We start from the raw sequence: 18,091 nt of genomic DNA, 5'->3' as shown, positions 1-18,091 counted from the left end.
TATTTCTTCCTTGACCCAGCTGTGGTTCAGTAGTTGACTGTTCAGTTTCCATGAGTTTGTAGGCTTTCTGGGGGTAGCATTGTTGTTGAGTTGAATTCTAATTTTAATCCATGGTGATCCGATAAGATGCAGGTGGTTACTAATATGTTTTTGTAACTGTGGAAGTTTGCTTTGTTACCGAGTATGTGGTCAATTTTCGAAAAGGTTCCATGAGCTGCAGAGAAGAAGGTATATTCTTTCCTGTTTGGGTGGAATGTTTTATAGATGTCTGTTAAGTCCATTTGGTTCATTACCTCTATTAAGTCTCTTAATTCTCTGTTAGGTTTCTGTCGAATTGACCTGTCCATTGGTGAAAGAGGAGTGTTGAAGTCTCCCACTATCAGTGTTTGTTTTGATGTCTGCCTTGAGTTCTAGTAATGTTTCTTTTATATAAGTGGGTGCTTTTGTATTAGGGGCATAGATATTCAGGATTGATACTTCATTCTGATAGATTTTTCCTGTAATGAGTATAAAGTGTCCCTTTCCATCTCTTCTGATTGATTTTAGTTTGAAGTCAACTTTGTTAGAAATTAGTATGGCCACACCGGCTTGTTTCTTAGGTCCATTTGCTTGATAAACCTTTTCTCAACCCTTTACTCTGAGTAGATGTCTATCTTTGTGGTTGAGGTGTGTTTCTTGTAAACAGCAGAATGTTGGATCCTGTTTTCATATCCAATCTCTTAGCCTGTGCCTTTTTATAGGTGAATTGAGTCCATTGATATTAAGTGATATTAATGACCAGTGGATGTTAACTCTGGTTGTCATTTTTTATTTGGTAGTAGAGATTGTGTGTTTCCTTTCTTTGCGATGTGCTGGTGAAGGGTCGCTAGATGTCTGAGTTATTTTGGGCAATGCTGGACTCCTTTGTTTGTGAATTTCCTTCTATTACTTTCTGTAAGGCTGGATTTGTGGCTATGTATTGTTTAAATTTGTTTTTATCCTGGAATATTTTGTTTTCTCCATTTATAGTGAATGAAAGCTTGGCTGTGTATAGTAATCTGGGCTTGCATCCATGGTCTCTTAGTTTCTGCATAACATCTATCCAGGACCTTCTGGCTTTCATGGTTTCCATAGAGAAGTCAGGTGTTAGTCTAATAGGTTTACCTTTATATGTTACTTGACCTTTTTCCTTTGCAGCTCTTAATATTCTTTCTTTATTCTGTATGTTTTGTGTTTTGATTATAATATGGCGAGGGGATTTTTTTTTTTTTGATCCAGTCTATTTGGTGTTCTGTAAGCTTCTTGAACCTTAATAGGAATATCTTTCTTTAGGTTTGGGAAGTTTTCTTCTATAATTTTATTAAATATATTTTCTGGACCATTGAGCTGTATTTCTTCTCCTTCTTCTACGCCTATTATTCTTAGGTTTGGTCTTTTTATTATGTCCCAGATTTCCTGAATGTTTTGTGATGAGAATTTGTTGGATTTGTTGTTTTCCTTGATCAGTGCGTTTATTTTCTCTATGGTATCTTCAGAATCTGAGATTCTTTCTTCTATCTCTTGTATTCTGTTGGTTACACTTTTTCTGTAGTCTCTGTTCATTTACATAGATTTTCCATATCCAGCTGGCCCTCGGGTTGTGTTTTCTTCCTTGCCTCCATTTCAGTTTTCAAGTCTTGTACTGTTTCCTTTATCTGTTTGATTGTTTTTCCTTGGTTTCCTAGGATATCATTTACGGATTTACTCAATTCTTCAAACTTTTTGTTATTCTTCTCGTCCATTTCCTTAAGGGAGTTTTTCACCTCCTGTTTAAGGGACTCTATTACTTTCATAAAGTCAATTTTTTCTACTTCTTCTTGATTAGTGTGTTCAAGTCCTCCTGTTATAAGTTCGCTGGGTTCTGGTGCTTTCATGTTGTTTTTCAAATTGTTGGAGGAATTCTTGCATTGGCGCCTGCCCATTTTTTCCTCTAAATAATCCCCTTTGGGTCTTCTTTTAGAAGTTCAATTCACCCCAATGAATTCAATTCACTCACCCCAATGAATGATGGATCCTCTGGCAGACTCTCAGGTCCCCTTGCAGGCCAAGCAGCTCACTGACAAAGGGCCTACCTTGCTGCAGGCAGCAGGCTAATGAAGGAGGGGACCTCCCACCGGCCTGGGTGCACTCAATTCCAGGTCCCCGGCGCCCGAACAGGCTGAGCTGTGGGATTTTGTGGCCCCAAAGACGAGAGGATGACGCGGGGGAGGGGGGGGAGGTCTGGGTACAAGCTGGGAAGGGACAGGAAGAGAGAGGCAGTATCCGGGGAGAATAACCCCTGCAGGAAGAGCAGGAAGTGTGCGGGTGATGGGGGAGTTGGGGAATGTAGGTGGTCCCTCTCCGGGCAGCTGCCGCGGTTCAGGCACTCACTCCTCACTCACCCCAATGAATGATGGATCCTCTGGCAGACTCTCAGGTCCCCTTGCAGGCCAAGCAGCTCACTGACAAAGGGCCTACCTTGCTGCAGGCAGCAGGCTAATGAAGGAGGGGACCTCCCACTGGCCTGGGTGCACTCAATTCCAGGTCCCCGTGTAGTGAGGGGCTGTGGGCTGCTTTCCTGCAGCCTTGCTCCTGATCACCGCGCTAGCTTGTGCCCCGAAATAATTACACGGAAACTGTATTCTTTTAAAGACTGCCTGGCCTGTTACTCACATCTTGACTAACCCATATCTAATAATCTGTGTAACACCACGAGTGGTGTCTTACCGGCAAAGATTCAGCATGTCTGACCTGGTGGCTGGCTCCATCGCATCTCTCTCTCTTAGGAGAGGCATGGCAATCTGTCTAACTTAGGTGAGGCGTAGCATCTGACTGAGCCATCTACCTCACTTCCTTCTTCCTGTTCTGTCTACTCCGCCCACCTAAGGGCTGGCCAATCAAATGGGCCAGGCAGTTTCTTTATTAGCCAGTGGGAGTCCTCCATCATCCCCGGCACCCAAACAGGCTGAGCTGTGGGATTTTGTGGCCCCAAAGACGGGAGGATGAGGGGGGCCGGTTCTGGGTGCCTACCCTCATTCTTTTAGGGGACACAGAACATACCAATAATTGAATTAAAAATTAAGTTTATTAGAGTTGAGTGAATTTGTTGGGAGTGAGGAACCAGACTCTGTACAAAACTCAAATGTTTGCATCTTTCTTGCTTTCTGTCCCTTAGTGGCTGGCACAGGTGTATCAGTCCCAAGGAATGATGGGTGCTGCAGAGATGTGCTACAGAAAGAGTCTACAAGTGGCGTCCCAACAGGGCAGCTGGAGTGGGAAGCTCTCGAGTCTGTTGAAGCTAGCACTGCTTGCATTGGATGTGTGCATGGTGAGTGTATTACAGTTGTGACCATGAAAACTTGATTTCTTCAAAACCCCCTTTCCTTTGTGAATATGGAACCTTTCCCATAGCAATACTCTGTGTCATTTTCCCAGTGCTTCATTATCTTTTGTTGTGGTCTCTTGTGGACTTTGTACCTTGACCTCTAGAGGAATGTAGAGCAATAGCCACCCACAGACTACAAGAGAGTTTCTTAACTATTTAGAGACAATATAAGAATGTAATTTTACAAATTGAGTTATAGCAGGCATATTCTTGGTAACTTAAAAATTCAAAGTCTGTTACTTATTATGGCAAAGATGCCAACATTTAACTTTTTCTTTTCTTCATTTGATATTCCTCAAGGTATTTCTAGAGACTTCTATCACTTGATATCCTATTTTCTTTTTTCATTATTTAATTGAAATTTTACATATTAATCCTAGTTTCTACTCTCCCCCCTCCCCAACCCATATACTCCTCAGAGAGAATAAGGCTTCTTATGGGGAGGCAAGAAAATCTAGCACATCACTTTGAGGCAGGACCAAGGCCCTCCATATTATATTTAGACTGAGCAAAGTGTGCCTTCAAAGAGAATGGGCTCCAAAAGGACAGTTCAAGCAGCAGGGGTAAATCATGGCTGCACTGCCAGTGGCCCCTCAACCATACAACTGTCACCCACATTCATAGAGCCTAGTTTGGTCCTATGCTGTCAGTCTGGAGTCATTGAGCTCCCATTAGCTCAGGTCATCCGTTTCAGTGGGTATCCCCATCAAGGTCTTGACCACTTTGCTCATATGATCATTTCTCCCTCTCTTCAACTGGACTTTGGGAGCTCAGCCCACTGCTCTGCTGTGGATCTCGGCATCTGCGTCCATCAGTTGTTAGATGAAGGTTCTATGATGACAATTAAAGTAGTCATCAAACTGATTGCAAGGGAAGGACACTTCAGGCACCCTCTCCACTATTGCTTAGGGTCTTAGGTGGGGTCATTCTTGTGGATTCCTAGGAATTTCCTTAGTGCCAGGTTTCTTGGTAGCCCCATAATGACTCCCTCAACTAAGATATCTCTTTCCTGGTTCTCCCTCTTTGTCCTTCCCCCATCTAGATCATCTTTTCCCTCATGTTCTTCTCCTTCTTCCCCTTTCTCCTCCTCCCCTTCCGCCCTCCCTTTTCATCTCATCCCCACATTACCAAATTTCTCAGGAGATCTTGTCTATTCCCCCTTCCCAGGGAGATCCATATATGGTTATGTTAAGGTTCTCCTTGTTACCTAACTTCTCTGGGTTCATCAACTATAAGCTAGTTATCCTTTGCTCTATATTTAATATCCACTTATGAGTCAGTACATATAGCATTCTTCTTTCCGGTCTGGGTTACCATACTGAGGATTTTTTTCTAGTTCCATCCATGTGCATGCAAATTTCAAGATGTCATTGTTTTTTAACTCTGAATAGTACTCCATTGTGTAAATGTACCACATTTTCTTTATGCATTCTTCCATTGAGGGGCATCTAGATTGTTTCCAGATTCTGGCTATTACAAATAATGCTACTATGAACATAGTTGAACAAATGTCTTTGTAGTATGATTGAACATCTTTTGAGTATATGTCAAAGAGTGCTTTTGCCCGGTCTTGAGGTAGACTTATTCCCAATTTTCTGAGAAACAGCCATACTTATTTCCAAAGTTTGCACTCCCACCAGCGTAAGCTATCATTGGTGTTTCTGGTCTTAGCCATTCTGACTGGTGTAAGTGTTTGGGTGGAAGCATGACTCCAGCCCCTGGCATCCACATACCCAAAGAGCCTGGAATGTTTGGATGGAGGCTCCACTCCATACTCCCTCCCTAAGAGTAGCCTCAGTCCAGACTCCACCCCCAAGAAAGCCTGCCAAACGATGACCCCTCCCCAGAGATGCTCAAGACCACTCCCACAGGGTATTTAAACTGGCCCCCTCAGAGAACAAACACTTGGTTTTCTGTCTTCCTCTCCTGTCTCCTCTCTGGGGGGCTGGAAAGCCATCCATATGCAATTGTATCCATTAAACCTGGGCTTTTCTAGTTTTGTTTGATTTGATCTGATTCAGATTATTGCTTTGGTGGAGAAACTTTTCGGTAAGATGGTATCTCAGAGTCATTTGATTAGCATTTCCCTGATGGCTAAGGATGTTAAGCAGTTCCTTAAGTGTCTTTGGGTCATTTGAGATTCTTCTGTTGAGAATTCTCTGTTTCGATTTGTACCCCAGTTTTTAATTGGATTATTTGGTATTTTAGTATCTAGTTTCTTGAATTCTTTATATATTTTGGATCCCAGTCCTCTGACTGATGTAGGGTTGGTGAATATTTTCTCTCATTCAGTAGGCTGCCGTTTTATCTTACTGACTGTATCCTTTGCCTTGCAGAAGCTTCTCAGTTTCAGGAGGTTTCATTATTAATTGTTTCTCTCAGTGTCCTTGCTACTGGTGTTATATTTAGAAAGTGGTCTCCTGTGCCCATGCATTCATGGCTACTTCTCATTTTCTCTTCTATCAGGTTTAGTGTGGGTGGAATTATTTTGAGGTCTTTGATCCATTTAGTCTTGAATTTTGTGAATGAGGATAGATATGGATCTATTTACATTCTTTTATATGTTGACACCAGCACCATTTGTTGAAGATGCTTTCTTTTTTTTCATTGTATAATTTTAGCTTCTTTGTCAAGAATCAGGTGTTCATAGGTGTGTGGATTAATATCTGGGTCTTTGATTCAATTCCATTGGTCAACCTGTCTCTTTTTATGCAAGCACCAGGCTCTTTTCATTACTGTAGCTCTATAATAGAGCTTGATACCAGGGAAGGTGATGCCTCCACAAATTCCTTTATTGTATAGGATTGTTTTGGGTATCCTGGGTTTTTTGTTTTTCCATATGAAGTTGAGTATTATTCTTTTGAGGTCTGTGAAGAATTGTGTTGGGGTTTTGATGGGAATTGCATTGAATCTGTAGATTGTTATACTTAGTATATGTATTTGTTTTTATATGGTTATATGAAAATGTGAAATAAACTATTTTGACTTTTAAAATGCATATTATGGATACTAGTAATTAGGAAATCTTGGAACAATGTGAGGATTTTGTGTTTTGTTTTCCTTTTTAGTACTTTTATTTTTGGAGGTTATGATTGTATAATTCTTCCCTTCTCTTCCTTTTAATCATTCTTTGTGTGCCCCACCTCCCACCCCTGTAGTGTTGCTTCATCTAAAACACAATTCCTACATGTTAGGATCAGGATTATTTTCGAAGGTCAGGCAGAAAAATTCTAAGAGCCAGGGGAGCAGGGATTTTTGCTGAGACTGTTTTTGATGTGGAGTCTCATGAAGATTACTTTCTACCTTTAAGCTCCCTGCATAAAATCCATCTGCTAGATAGCAGGCATACTTGTCTCATTTATGCAGTGCTGGGCATGAATCCCAGAGCTTCATACCTCATAATCAAACACACTACCATGGAGTTACAGCCCCAGCCCCAGGGAAAACAGTAATTTTTCTTCTTATCTAGTTTTGTTACTGCTTAATTTCCATTACTGTTACCGAGGAAGTTTATGCTACTACTGAATCAGTATTTTCCTAAAACTTGTTTGTCACTGAAGGAATATACATGCATTTCCCTCCCACGCAATGGCACTACTTTGTTTTCAGTATTAATGACTTTGGTTTAAAAAATTCTTCCCTCATCTACTTTGTGTGTTTTATATTATGACTTTATTAAATTTCAGATTTTCTTCTCAGATGATTTTTGAAAAGCAACATATTACATTTACCTCTGTCTTAGTCATTGTTCTACTGCTGTGAAGAGACACTATGACCATGGCAACTCTTATAAAGGAAAGCGTTTAATTGGGGCTGTATTATAGTTTCAAAGGTTTCATCCATTGTTATCATGGTAGGAAGCATGGCAGCATGCAGGCAGGTGTGGTGCTGGAGAGGTAGCTAAGAGTTCTACATCTTGATCTGCAGGGACCAGGAAGAGCAGGAGACACTGAAGCTAATTGGGCATTTAAAACCTCAAAGCCTACCCTCAGTGACACACTTCCTCCAACAAGGTTATACCTCCTAATAGTACCACTCCCCAGTGACCAAGCATTCAAAGCTATGAGCCTATAGCAGTCATTTCTGTTCAAGCCACCACACCGTTATTAAAAGTTCAGTCATGTTAAATTTGATAGACTAAAGAAAAGATTACTTGCTAATAGGGTTGTCATCTATAATGCATATTTTTCTTTAAACAATGTTTTCATGTTATTAAATAATGTTTTCTTTTCGAGCTATTCCCTTATCTTAGTGTACACTGTTTTGTCGATTCTTAAGGGCAGAGACAGATCCCAGAACATTTTTAGTAATTACAATTTTGTTCCTTAGTATTTGTATGATGATAGACAAGACAGGAATCCATAGTGAGAGCTGAACACGACTAAGCTTGGAGTTAATGTTTATTTTGCACTTTCTAGGCTAATGTTTCTGGTGATCACTGGTCGTCCTTGCTTCAAGAAGCCACAAGTGAGGCCCTGAAAGTTTGCTTCTGTCCGCTGGCTGTCTTCTTGCAAGCTCTGTTACAGTTCAACCGTAAGATGGGAGCAAGGTATAAGGAATCTGTTTTATTAGCTTGGAACTCCTACTTCACTGTAAAACCTCCCAGGAAATGATCAAGGGAGGATTTATAATGAGATAAACTAGTAAAGTAAGCTTTGGAATATTCTTGTCTCGCTACTCCAGGAACATTTCATTCTGTTTTGCAGTGAGGAAGAAAACATTTCATGTTTGTTTAACAAAAAATGATGCATATTAGCATGTCATGTGAAGATGCCCTTGAGGTTTTTTATTCTTTTCTATTTTAGGGTGAGCCAGCAGTGTAGTATTGGTTCTAGAAGCAGACAAAAATCAGAGTGACCCTGGTTGAAGGTTATATTAATAGAAGTTTTGCTAATTTAACAAACTGGAAAAATTAGCAAATGTTGGAAACCAAGGCTATTTGTAAACAATGTTTTTGTGTCTGGAAAAGTCAAAGACTGTTCAAATTAAAAACAAAAATTTTGATAATATTATAGAGGTTAGGGTGAAGGGTCAAAAACATGAAGAACATTACTTACAAGACATATGTGTGGGTGAAAAGTACTTAAAAATTTAAAAAATAACATGGTTCTAATAAGTCAATTCTAAATAAAATGATGATTTAGGGATAAACAATACCAACACTGGATACAGAATAGGTATTATATTATAGAAATAGAGCTCAATATATATATATATATATATATATATATATATATATATATATATATATATATATATATATATATATATATATATTGAGCTCTATTGAGGGGGTGTATATCTATCTATCTATCTATCTATCTATCTATATCTCTATATCTATATCTATATATATGTTCCCCTCAAAAAGCAAACCCTCACAAAATAAGATAGAAGGATGGATTAAGATCCTGCTGCTATTCAGCAGTTCTGGCATTTTAATTTTCACCTGGCAGGGAGCTGGGGGCTCTTTGAGTATTTGCCTGCATACAGTTTCACTGAGAAATATTCTGCCTGTAAACACCTAATGAGCTGATGCACTGCTGTTCTCATGTTGTCTAGACTTCTTATCATTGTTATCATTTTCAATATTAGCCCCTAAGTATACAGTCTCGGAGGAAGCTGTGATTGTTATGTAACGAAGTATGGGACTTCTTCAAGGCAAATTCCTTAGTCCTACTCAAAATAATTGCTATTTATATGATCCTTCTACTTAACACTTCTAAAATGAGTTGTTTTATGTTATTTCTACCACTAAGGAGTTTTGAGGGTCATAAATGTTAGTAAGTTAGGAGAGAAAGAAATCAGAACATAACTGTAAATCATTTTAATATATGAGTTGAATTCACATACTGTGCATCTTCTTGAAGACGCTAAAAACTTGATTTTACACATGTGGCCTGTTATCAGATAATAAATATTTCTTGTTCCTATATAGCATGGCTGTGTTACTAGTTGTTTGGTTGGTTAGTTAGTTGGTTACTCGTGTAAGAATGATTTTTTTCCCCATGAATTTTCTGGAATTTTGAGATAGGGTCTTACTGCGTAGCCCAAGCTTCCTTGGATCTTGTGAGCATTCCACCTTCACCATCATGCCTGGCTGATTTTTCTGTAACTGTCAAAAACGATTACAGGGTAAACACCCAGAAATGCTCATGTAATTTAGAATCTTCTCTCCGTTGTATGTCAAGTGAGCTTTAATATGCATGTCTGCAGTAAGAATAACAGCAATAAGGTTATGGATATTAAGTATGACAAGTCTGTTAGTGCTTTGTGCATAGTAAACATTGAATAAATAATAACTCTTACTTTTCTTATCAGAATAAAAAATCAGATAAGATTTTCAAATGAGTGAGAAAGGTAACGTATGTATGAGATTAGTATATAAAATCCATCATAATAACTTAAAGACTTTGAAATAATTGTAAATGTCTTTCTTCTAGAGAGACGCGGCGACTCTTGGAGAGAGTAGTGTACCAGCCTGGTTATCCCAACTCAATTGTATCAACGGCACGTTGGTACCTCTTAAGACACCTCTATGCGAAAAATGACCAGGAGCTCATTGATGTAAGCTGTTAACTTCATTAAAATACTAGAGTTATCTTTTCAAATTTGCCCTACTATTAGTGAAATTTTAACAGATGAATATAAAATTCTTTGGCCAAAATACTACCATTAATGTTGCATTGCTGAGAGTAGAGAAATAGTTATGTACTTGGTTTGAAGGTTTAATGTGTGTTTAGTTAGTGTTTTACATACATTTGTTATAGAATTCTTACCTTGGTATTATAATACTGAAAACTAAGATTCTTTGGCATGAAAAGCCATGGTATTAATGCTTTGCTTAAAAATAGTTAAGTGTAGATTTAACAGGAAGCCATACTAAGTTTTCTTTGAGTAACCATTTAGAATCCAAAGTCCAAATTATTGTCTACCAGCTCCCGTGGTGTAATGGTTAGCGCTCTGGACTCTGAATCCAGTGATTTGAGTTCGTATCTCAGTGGAACCTGTTTCTTGGGGAAGAGATCTGGTCAGTCATCCTCATCGACTCAGACCATGAAACCCAGTATACACGGGCTGCCCATGCATGCTTCAGCATCGCCAGAGGCATTAAAACTCCTCTATCAAGGCCAGTTGTGGGCTATTTTCTAAAGAATTGTGTATCAATAATAGCTCATGTTGCGAAGGCCTGGCTTAGATCCTGCAGCCCACTGTGGGAGGACATCCACATATGTATGCACATTCGCCCACCCCGTGTGTATAATAGTAAATAGAATTTATACATCCACATGCGTGTCCACATTCCCCCACCCCATATGTATAATAGTAAATAGAATTTATGACATCTACATACATATTCACATTCACTCACCCCATATATATAGTACTAGATAGAATTTATACTTCCATCAATGGATTTTAAAAGTGTCTTTATTTATGACTTTCTTTGGTCTGTTACTATAAAAATAGCGTGAAATTGTTAGCCATGTTGGGGCATGGAATTTAAGGTAACCTAAATCTGAGTAAATGGGCATCATCACTCATATTTGGCTCTAGAATAACCCTTCTCATAGCCATTTAAATAAAAATGATTGCATATTAACCATGGATGACAAGTTTAGATTAAAAGTTATTCTCACATACATAACCAGTGTAGTTTTATGAGCTTTCTTAAGTGGAAGAGAAGGGTAAAATGTTAAGGAACTTGTCAAAAAGGTAGTATTTTTCTGTGACCTGTGATCACGATAAATATAAAAGTCATTTACCAGATATACAGAGGTTTATCATTGAGAGGGGCTAATTCAAAATCCTTACATAGCAAAATTTGCAGGTTTATCAAGTGTCCTTTGCATTTCTGAACATCTCGTGAATAGGGTCCCAACTGCTCTTTTTTCCAGGTAATCTTTCTTATGGTATTTTCCAGTGAGCAGCCTTGGGAAACAGGTGGTGAGGTAGTGTCTTCCTCTCATAGTGCATCTCACTGTGCAGGTGCAAATTATCTGTACCCATCCATATCACTGCCCTGAGAGGCTTAGAGGACACAGGGCATGGAGTCAGTGTGTCAGTCTTCAGGCCATGGCCGTACCAATAGCAGTGCCATCAGTGAGTCTTCCAACCAGAGAGTCCTGTGTCATCAGGCAGAACCTTGAATTGCCGTACACTCTCTTGTTAGTTTGCAAGAAGAACAGTCCACTGCTTCCCAGTACTTGACACCAGGCAAGCAGAAAACAACTGAATATTTGGTGGAATTGCCCCTTCCAGCCAGTGGAATTTGTGGCACAACCCAAAGCCTAGAGCTTAGATAGTGTGCATGGCTCTAAACAGGGTGATGCCGTCAGGATAGTCCTGTATAGAGCAGTCTCAGGTGGGGTCGGAGTTTACAGGTGACAGGAGTGTAAGCCTTAACTATGTGCACAGTCAATTATTATAACAGTCAAGGTCGCCATTTTTTCTAAAAAAACAATGCTTACTCGTTAGCTTTAGTTGAGTCGTTTATGATGGCAAAACTGCACAACTGCCCGCTATGGTCAGTGTCACCCTCTCTGTCTGGACCTCACAGGTGTTGGTGAAGAATGCTGAAACTCACAGTGATAAAAGAACGCTGGAACTGAACGAGAAGCTGTCATCACAGTAATCACGGTGTGGACTACAGTCAGAACTGAAGACAGTAGGATGAGGCAGCGAGAACAGCATTCTCAAACTGTACTTGTATCTGCTGGGCGTGGTGCGCACACCTTTACTCCCAGAACTCGGGAGGCAGAGGTGGGTAGGTGGTGAGTTACAGACCACCCAGCAGTAAGATTCCATCTTGACAAAATAAAAACAAGTAAATTAAAACCTAGAGTTTTAATCATCCTTGCTTTTCCTTTCTTCCCATTTATTTAGAGAAGTTGAAGTTCTTAAGTTAGGGGTGTAACTTTCCAGTAATCCTTGATCTGCTTTTAACCTGAAAGACATGACATCTCTGACTTGGTCCTCATTCCTTAGTTGTTTTTTGTATGTTTGTTTGCTTATTTTTTCTTTCCTAGACAGAGTTTCTCTGTGTAGCCTTGGCTGCCCTGCCACCTGCCTCTGCCTCCAAGTGCTGAGAGTAAAGAAAGGCATGTGCTGCTGCCACCCAACACAAACTGTAGTGATAAGGCGAGTGGGCCACGTCCCACCTCTGGCTAGCTTTACCTGAAATAATTACACGGAAGCTGTATTCATTTAAACACTGCTTGGCCCATTAGCTCTAGCCTTTTACTGGCTAACTCTCACATCTTGCTTTAACCCATATTTAGTAATCTGTGTAGCACCATGAGGTGGTGGCTTACCAGGAAAGATTCAGCATGTCTGACCTGACTGCTGGCTTCATGGCGTCTGTCTCACTGCCTTCTTCCTCCCAGCATTCTGTTCTGTCTTCCTCGCCTATCTATGTTCTGACGTATCAGGCCAAGCAGTTTTCTTTATTAATTAACCAATGAAAGGAACAGATAGATAGAAGACCCACCTACATCAACAAACCATTTTTGTTTACATTTGCATGGGTAGAATAGGGTGTCTTTTGGCGGTTGCTTCTCACAATAAAACCTTTGTAGCCATTTTACAAATAATATGAAAAAGTAAATTTGTAATCTTTTTTAAACTCCAGAGTTCTTGAGAGCAAGTCGTGAAGTATGCGCATGCTCTAGTAGTCAGTCAGCTGGCTCCCTTCAGACCTAGAGAGGAGCATCCCGCGAATGCCTGTATGGTGTGCACCGCTAATGGATGTCTATAAAGTGTAGAATGCGCAATTAGCTGCTTGCATTTAAGAACAAATATTAATGAAAAATTTGTTGAAAATGATGATACTATTTAATTATTTGTGCAGTTTCTTCATTCATGATGAAAAGACATGAATTACCTGAAATAGAACAAAAATCAGTGTCTGATTTTTTTTTTCCTGGACTTTCATTAAAGTATTTTATTTGGAAATTTTTTTCTAATATCACAGAGAAATAAAATGAGAGAAAGAGGTACACAAAGCTATAGGTGTACAATATCGTTTGGGTAAAGAAGGCAAAGCAAACAACGCTGTAGCTGATATGGGCTCTGCATGGTAAAATAAGATGCTTCCCAGCTGGTGTTTCCTAAAATGGAAAAGGGAAATGAAGACAAAAAGATGAATATATGCAGTAGTGAGATTTAGTTTTTAAGTTTTGTGTTTAAAAATTTTAAAGCAGAATTACCCTTTTTTTCAAAAAATAATTTATATATTTAAATAACTAATATATCACTTAGTTTGGATTGTGCTTTTCAGTATTTCAGTGGGCATGATGGTCTATGTCTTTAATACCTGCACTTGGGAGGCAGAGGCAGGCAGATCTCTGAATTTGAGATTAGTCATAGGAGAGCATAGGAGTTCCAAACCAGCCCAAATTGCAGAATGAGATCTTGTCTCAACAATTTTTCAGATGATTGTACAGAGGTATGTGTCAGTATAATTTAGTATGTGTTTTTTCTAAGCCAGCAGGCTCATTGTATTATTTTGTGAAATCATATGAATTGGTAATACCTTTTAATTAAGTTGTACTTCGAGGTTCTTCTCTTAGACAGAATTGTAACCTGGTATTTCCCCACTGCGGTGGAACACTAGAGTCACTGACAGCTATTGAAGCAGAGCCCTTCAGATGGGAGGATCAGAGCTCAGGTCCAGATGGAGTGGAGCAGTCTAGCACTGGTACAGAACACACACAGTCCTGCTAAGCCGATCCAGTGCTGTCTGCCTGACCCACAGGCAGCTGGAGATGCACTGCAGGAGGCGGCTGTGTCACCTGCTGCCCACGTCCTCTCTTTGCTCCCCTGACTAGACTTGTGCCATCTGCCTGTGGTAGACGTAGTCCCTGCCATCCGCCTGCTCTGTGAATATCATGAGCTCCCCAAGGTGACCTCCTTCCCCATTTGATTAGGGGACCAGTTTCTGGTTTAGGAAATGCTTTCCCTCAGCACTCGGGAGGCAGAAGTAGGTGGATCTCTGTGAGTTCTAGGCAACCTGGTCTACAAGAGCTAGTTCCAGGACAGGCTCCAAATCTTCAGTGAAACTCTCTCTCGAAAAAACTGAAAGAAGATGCATTTACTTAGGATTTGTGCCCTGAAGGTCACTTATGGTGTGTTTAGCCTTTGCTCTAACCCACATTCAAATGATAACCTTTGGATTCTTTTGCCAGTTCTTGCTTTGAATTCTTTTGCCAATTCTGACCTGAAACCTGAGTTTCCTGGAAATCGGGGTGGTAAGAATGTCTTTAATACAGGTCTCTCTCTTTTTTTAAATTTAGAATGTACACATGCAGGGTATCCTGTGCCAAACTTAGAATCCTCTTTCTTTAACTTCTCCTTAATGTTAAACAACCTTCTCAAAGTCAATTCAAAACAAGTCAACATTATAAAACTGGAAAATTGAGTTAAATTAAAATTAATTTCTCCAAGAACTGATACTCAGTATTTCATTGTACATTTGGTTTTAGAATTACAGTGTGTTTTCTCTTTGGTTAATTAACTAGATATTAACTAGTAGATAGTGCTACTCAGCTCCCAATGGTCATCTTTTGGAGGAAACACACTTTAACTTCTAAGTATGTTCTGGACCACTATTATTTGCTTGGAATCACTTGTCATGGTTTTTACAGTGTCTTCTCTATTTTTGGTCAGAAAAAAGGTAAAATGTTATTTTCTTTTTGTATATTAGCAACTATATTAGCAATTGACAAGTTTTCTTTAATTTGGGATTCAGCACAAAGTAGGACTGGGTAGGAAAACTCAGGAGTATTAAAAATGTGTTAGTTGTTTGTTTACCTGCTGGTAATATACAGACTGAGATGACTGTCTGTGGCTAGCTGTAGCACAGCTCGGTTTCTCCTTTGACATAACTGTAATAACATAAAAATGAGGCAGGTTTTAGGATATGAGTCAGTGTAGATTACAAATATTTTTTGTGCACAATGAAAAATTTGGAAGTTTTGTTTTCATCAAGTTCATTCTTGCTTTTTTGCAGCCCTTCCTTGCTCCTCCTTGAGTTCCTCCCATGGCATTGGTTCTAAAAGGTAACACCAGGTTTCATAACAAACCTCACTTTATAGGCAAGGATGTTCTGGTTTTGCTTACATACCTAAAAATATGTATTTATATATCATAGACTTTATATGAGAGAAGTAAGCCAGAACATTCCATCTTGTACAATGTATTTTTACATTTTACATTTTTAGTTGAGAAAACAGGCGCAAGAGACCTGCTGTGCCCCAGAGAACACTCCTGCTGTCGTGCTGGCATGGCTATAGTTTCTGTGTGGTAATTTTTTAACTTCCTATTGCTGATTAGGGAATTTTCCATAGCAATATTTTAAATTCTAGTTTATCCAAATACCCTCTACAGCTATATACTTTCATAAATGCTACTTTTTACTTTAAAATATTTGAAGTAGAAAATTTTGTTAAGAAATAGCCATTGTTCCTCTGTTCGTAACCACCAGGAAGCAGAGTCTGCATAGATATCCATGAGCCGGTAAAAGGACAGGATGTGTAGTGTAGATACAGGCATTTTATTTGACTGTAAAGAAAAAGAAAATTTTCAGGATAACGAATAGGTCAGGAAATTAGTATATTAATTGAAGTAGCCCAAACACAGAAAGATAAAACCTGTTCTCTTTCCTGTGTGGATCCTAATGTTAAGTTGTATACATGTATACATATATTGGCCTAAGTGAAGGAATAGGTCATAAAGGTAGGAAGGTGGCCATGATCGGAGGAAGTTTCAAGGAGTCAGGGAAGGCTAACAGGATATATGTGACATGAAACCAAAAAGGGGAGAGTACAGGTAGCAGGAAGCAGGGCCTGGGAAGAGGAGGGTCAACCGAAACAGAGTATATGAAACATGCCATAAAGTTACAGATATTGCTGGGTGAACGTCATTTTCTTGAGCAAACACCAATGTGCATATGGTCACCACTAACTGGACTTGGGTGAGTTATAAAAGGAATAAAGACATGAAGTTGGTAAGGGGCTGTGCTGAGGAAGTTGGAGTGGACATGTGAGTGATTATGATCAAAATACCTTGGGTTTGTAGATGAAATTCTCAAAGAATATATAAACATTTTTTTAATGCCCGTAATAAAATCAGATACTTTGTATGGCTAATTAACAAACAAGCAATTAACAGGGTGTCTTAGGGGTTAAGAGCATCTGATGCTTTTCCAGAAGACTTACGTCGTTCAGTTCTCAGAACTTTTGTTGGGCAGCTTACAGCTGTTGTGACTTCAGCTCCCAGACCCTTTTCTGGCCTCCACAGGCGCCCATACAGAGTTGAGATCCGAGAGTTTTCCCTCTTCTGTGTTAGCATGTCCATCGATGTCATCATTGTTTCAGACAGGCCTGTCGGATGTTCAGCCCTGACATCTACATGTAACATTATATGCCAAACAGATTGTATTTATTTATATAGGAATACACACACAGAGACACACACACGTATGTAATAACAAAGCAAGACACCAACAATGATTTTTGAGACAGAGCAAGGAGTTGCATGGGAAGAATTGGAGAAAGCTAAAGGGGGAAACAATGTAATTATAGTTTCAAAAATAAAGTTATTATGCAAATACAATACCTTTTTCATAAAATCTCATCAATAAGTATTTCTATCTAATTCTCTTGTTAAATGCATTAAATTATACTCACATACCAAAGATATATGTTCCAGACTGGTGGGATAACTTAGCAAATCAAGGTCATCCTGAGTTCCATTTGTAAAACTTGTGTGACTGGAAAAAACGAACTCTTCAGAGTTGTCGTCTGGCCTCCACAGGCACACTACAGCATGTGCACCCACATACATTAAGTAGGATGCTTAAAAGAAACCCCACACTAGCTCAGAATTGAGTATAATAGAAGGTTATTTCTTTAGAGGGTAGACTCAGAGACACAATCCTCTGCTGGAACAGGGAACAGCAACCAAATACAACAACAGGAAAAGAGGCTGGACGTGCACTTTACATTATCATAAATAGTATAAGAGGCCACGCCCAAGTGGGCGGGTAACTTAAAGGCTACGGGCAGTAGGAATTTCTATAGCACATATACACATCACTATGCACACATAGTATTTTCATAAAGCTTCTCAGACACACACACACACACACACACACACACATTCATATAAAGGAATTTGAATGGAGTTACGCTAGGCAGGTGGTACTGATCCCACCTGCTACCAGTGTGAAAATCCCCCAAGTTGTTAATCACCGTTAGTCAAAGGGCCTTGGATACTCCCTAGACAATGCAAGCTATTGCCATTGTCCTTGGCTGCTCACCGGAACTAGATGGTGAGATGCTACTGGTGAAGATTCCACACCTTCAAAGGATGTGAAAAATTCAAGGAGGCTTCCTGGCTACTTTTTCTTTCTTTTTAAAGATTTATTTATTATGTATATAGTGTTCTGCCTGCATACATGCTTGCAGGCCAGAAGAGGGCACCAGATCTCATTATAGATGGTTGTGAGCCATCGTGTGGTTGCTGGGAATTGAACTCGGCACCTTTGGAAGAACAGTCAGTGCTCTTAACCACTGAGCCATCTCTCTAACCCTATAATTATACATATATATGGTTTTTCAAGACAGGGTTTCTCTGTATAACAGCTCTGGCTGTCCTGGAACTCGATTTGTAGGCCAGAATGGCCTCTAACTGGAAGGTATTAGGCAG

At 39.5% G+C, this 18,091-nt stretch overlaps 1 protein-coding gene across 3 annotated transcripts in view; it reads left to right on the top strand.

Moving 5' to 3' along the window:
• Ttc37 (tetratricopeptide repeat domain 37) overlaps positions 1–12,224 on the top strand; it is a 105,631-nt gene extending 93,407 nt beyond the window's left edge. For all 3 annotated transcript variants that reach the window (XM_038321495.1, XM_038321497.1, XM_038321496.1), the window contains exons 38-41: positions 3,173–3,325; positions 7,801–7,931; positions 9,826–9,949; positions 11,943–12,224. In XM_038321495.1, the coding sequence (XP_038177423.1) occupies positions 3,173–3,325; positions 7,801–7,931; positions 9,826–9,949; positions 11,943–12,017 (483 nt within the window). In that variant the 3' untranslated portion in view covers positions 12,018–12,224. The remainder of the gene's footprint in view (positions 1–3,172; positions 3,326–7,800; positions 7,932–9,825; positions 9,950–11,942) is intronic.
• Positions 12,225–18,091: the final 5,867 nt, after the last annotated feature.

The sequence above is a fragment of the Arvicola amphibius genome, chromosome 3 (genome assembly GCF_903992535.2).
Source record: "Arvicola amphibius chromosome 3, mArvAmp1.2, whole genome shotgun sequence".
In the NCBI taxonomy this organism is placed as follows: Eukaryota; Metazoa; Chordata; class Mammalia; order Rodentia; family Cricetidae; genus Arvicola; species Arvicola amphibius.
Note: the sequence above shows the minus strand (reverse complement) of the source record. Positions and strands in the feature narration are given on the sequence as shown.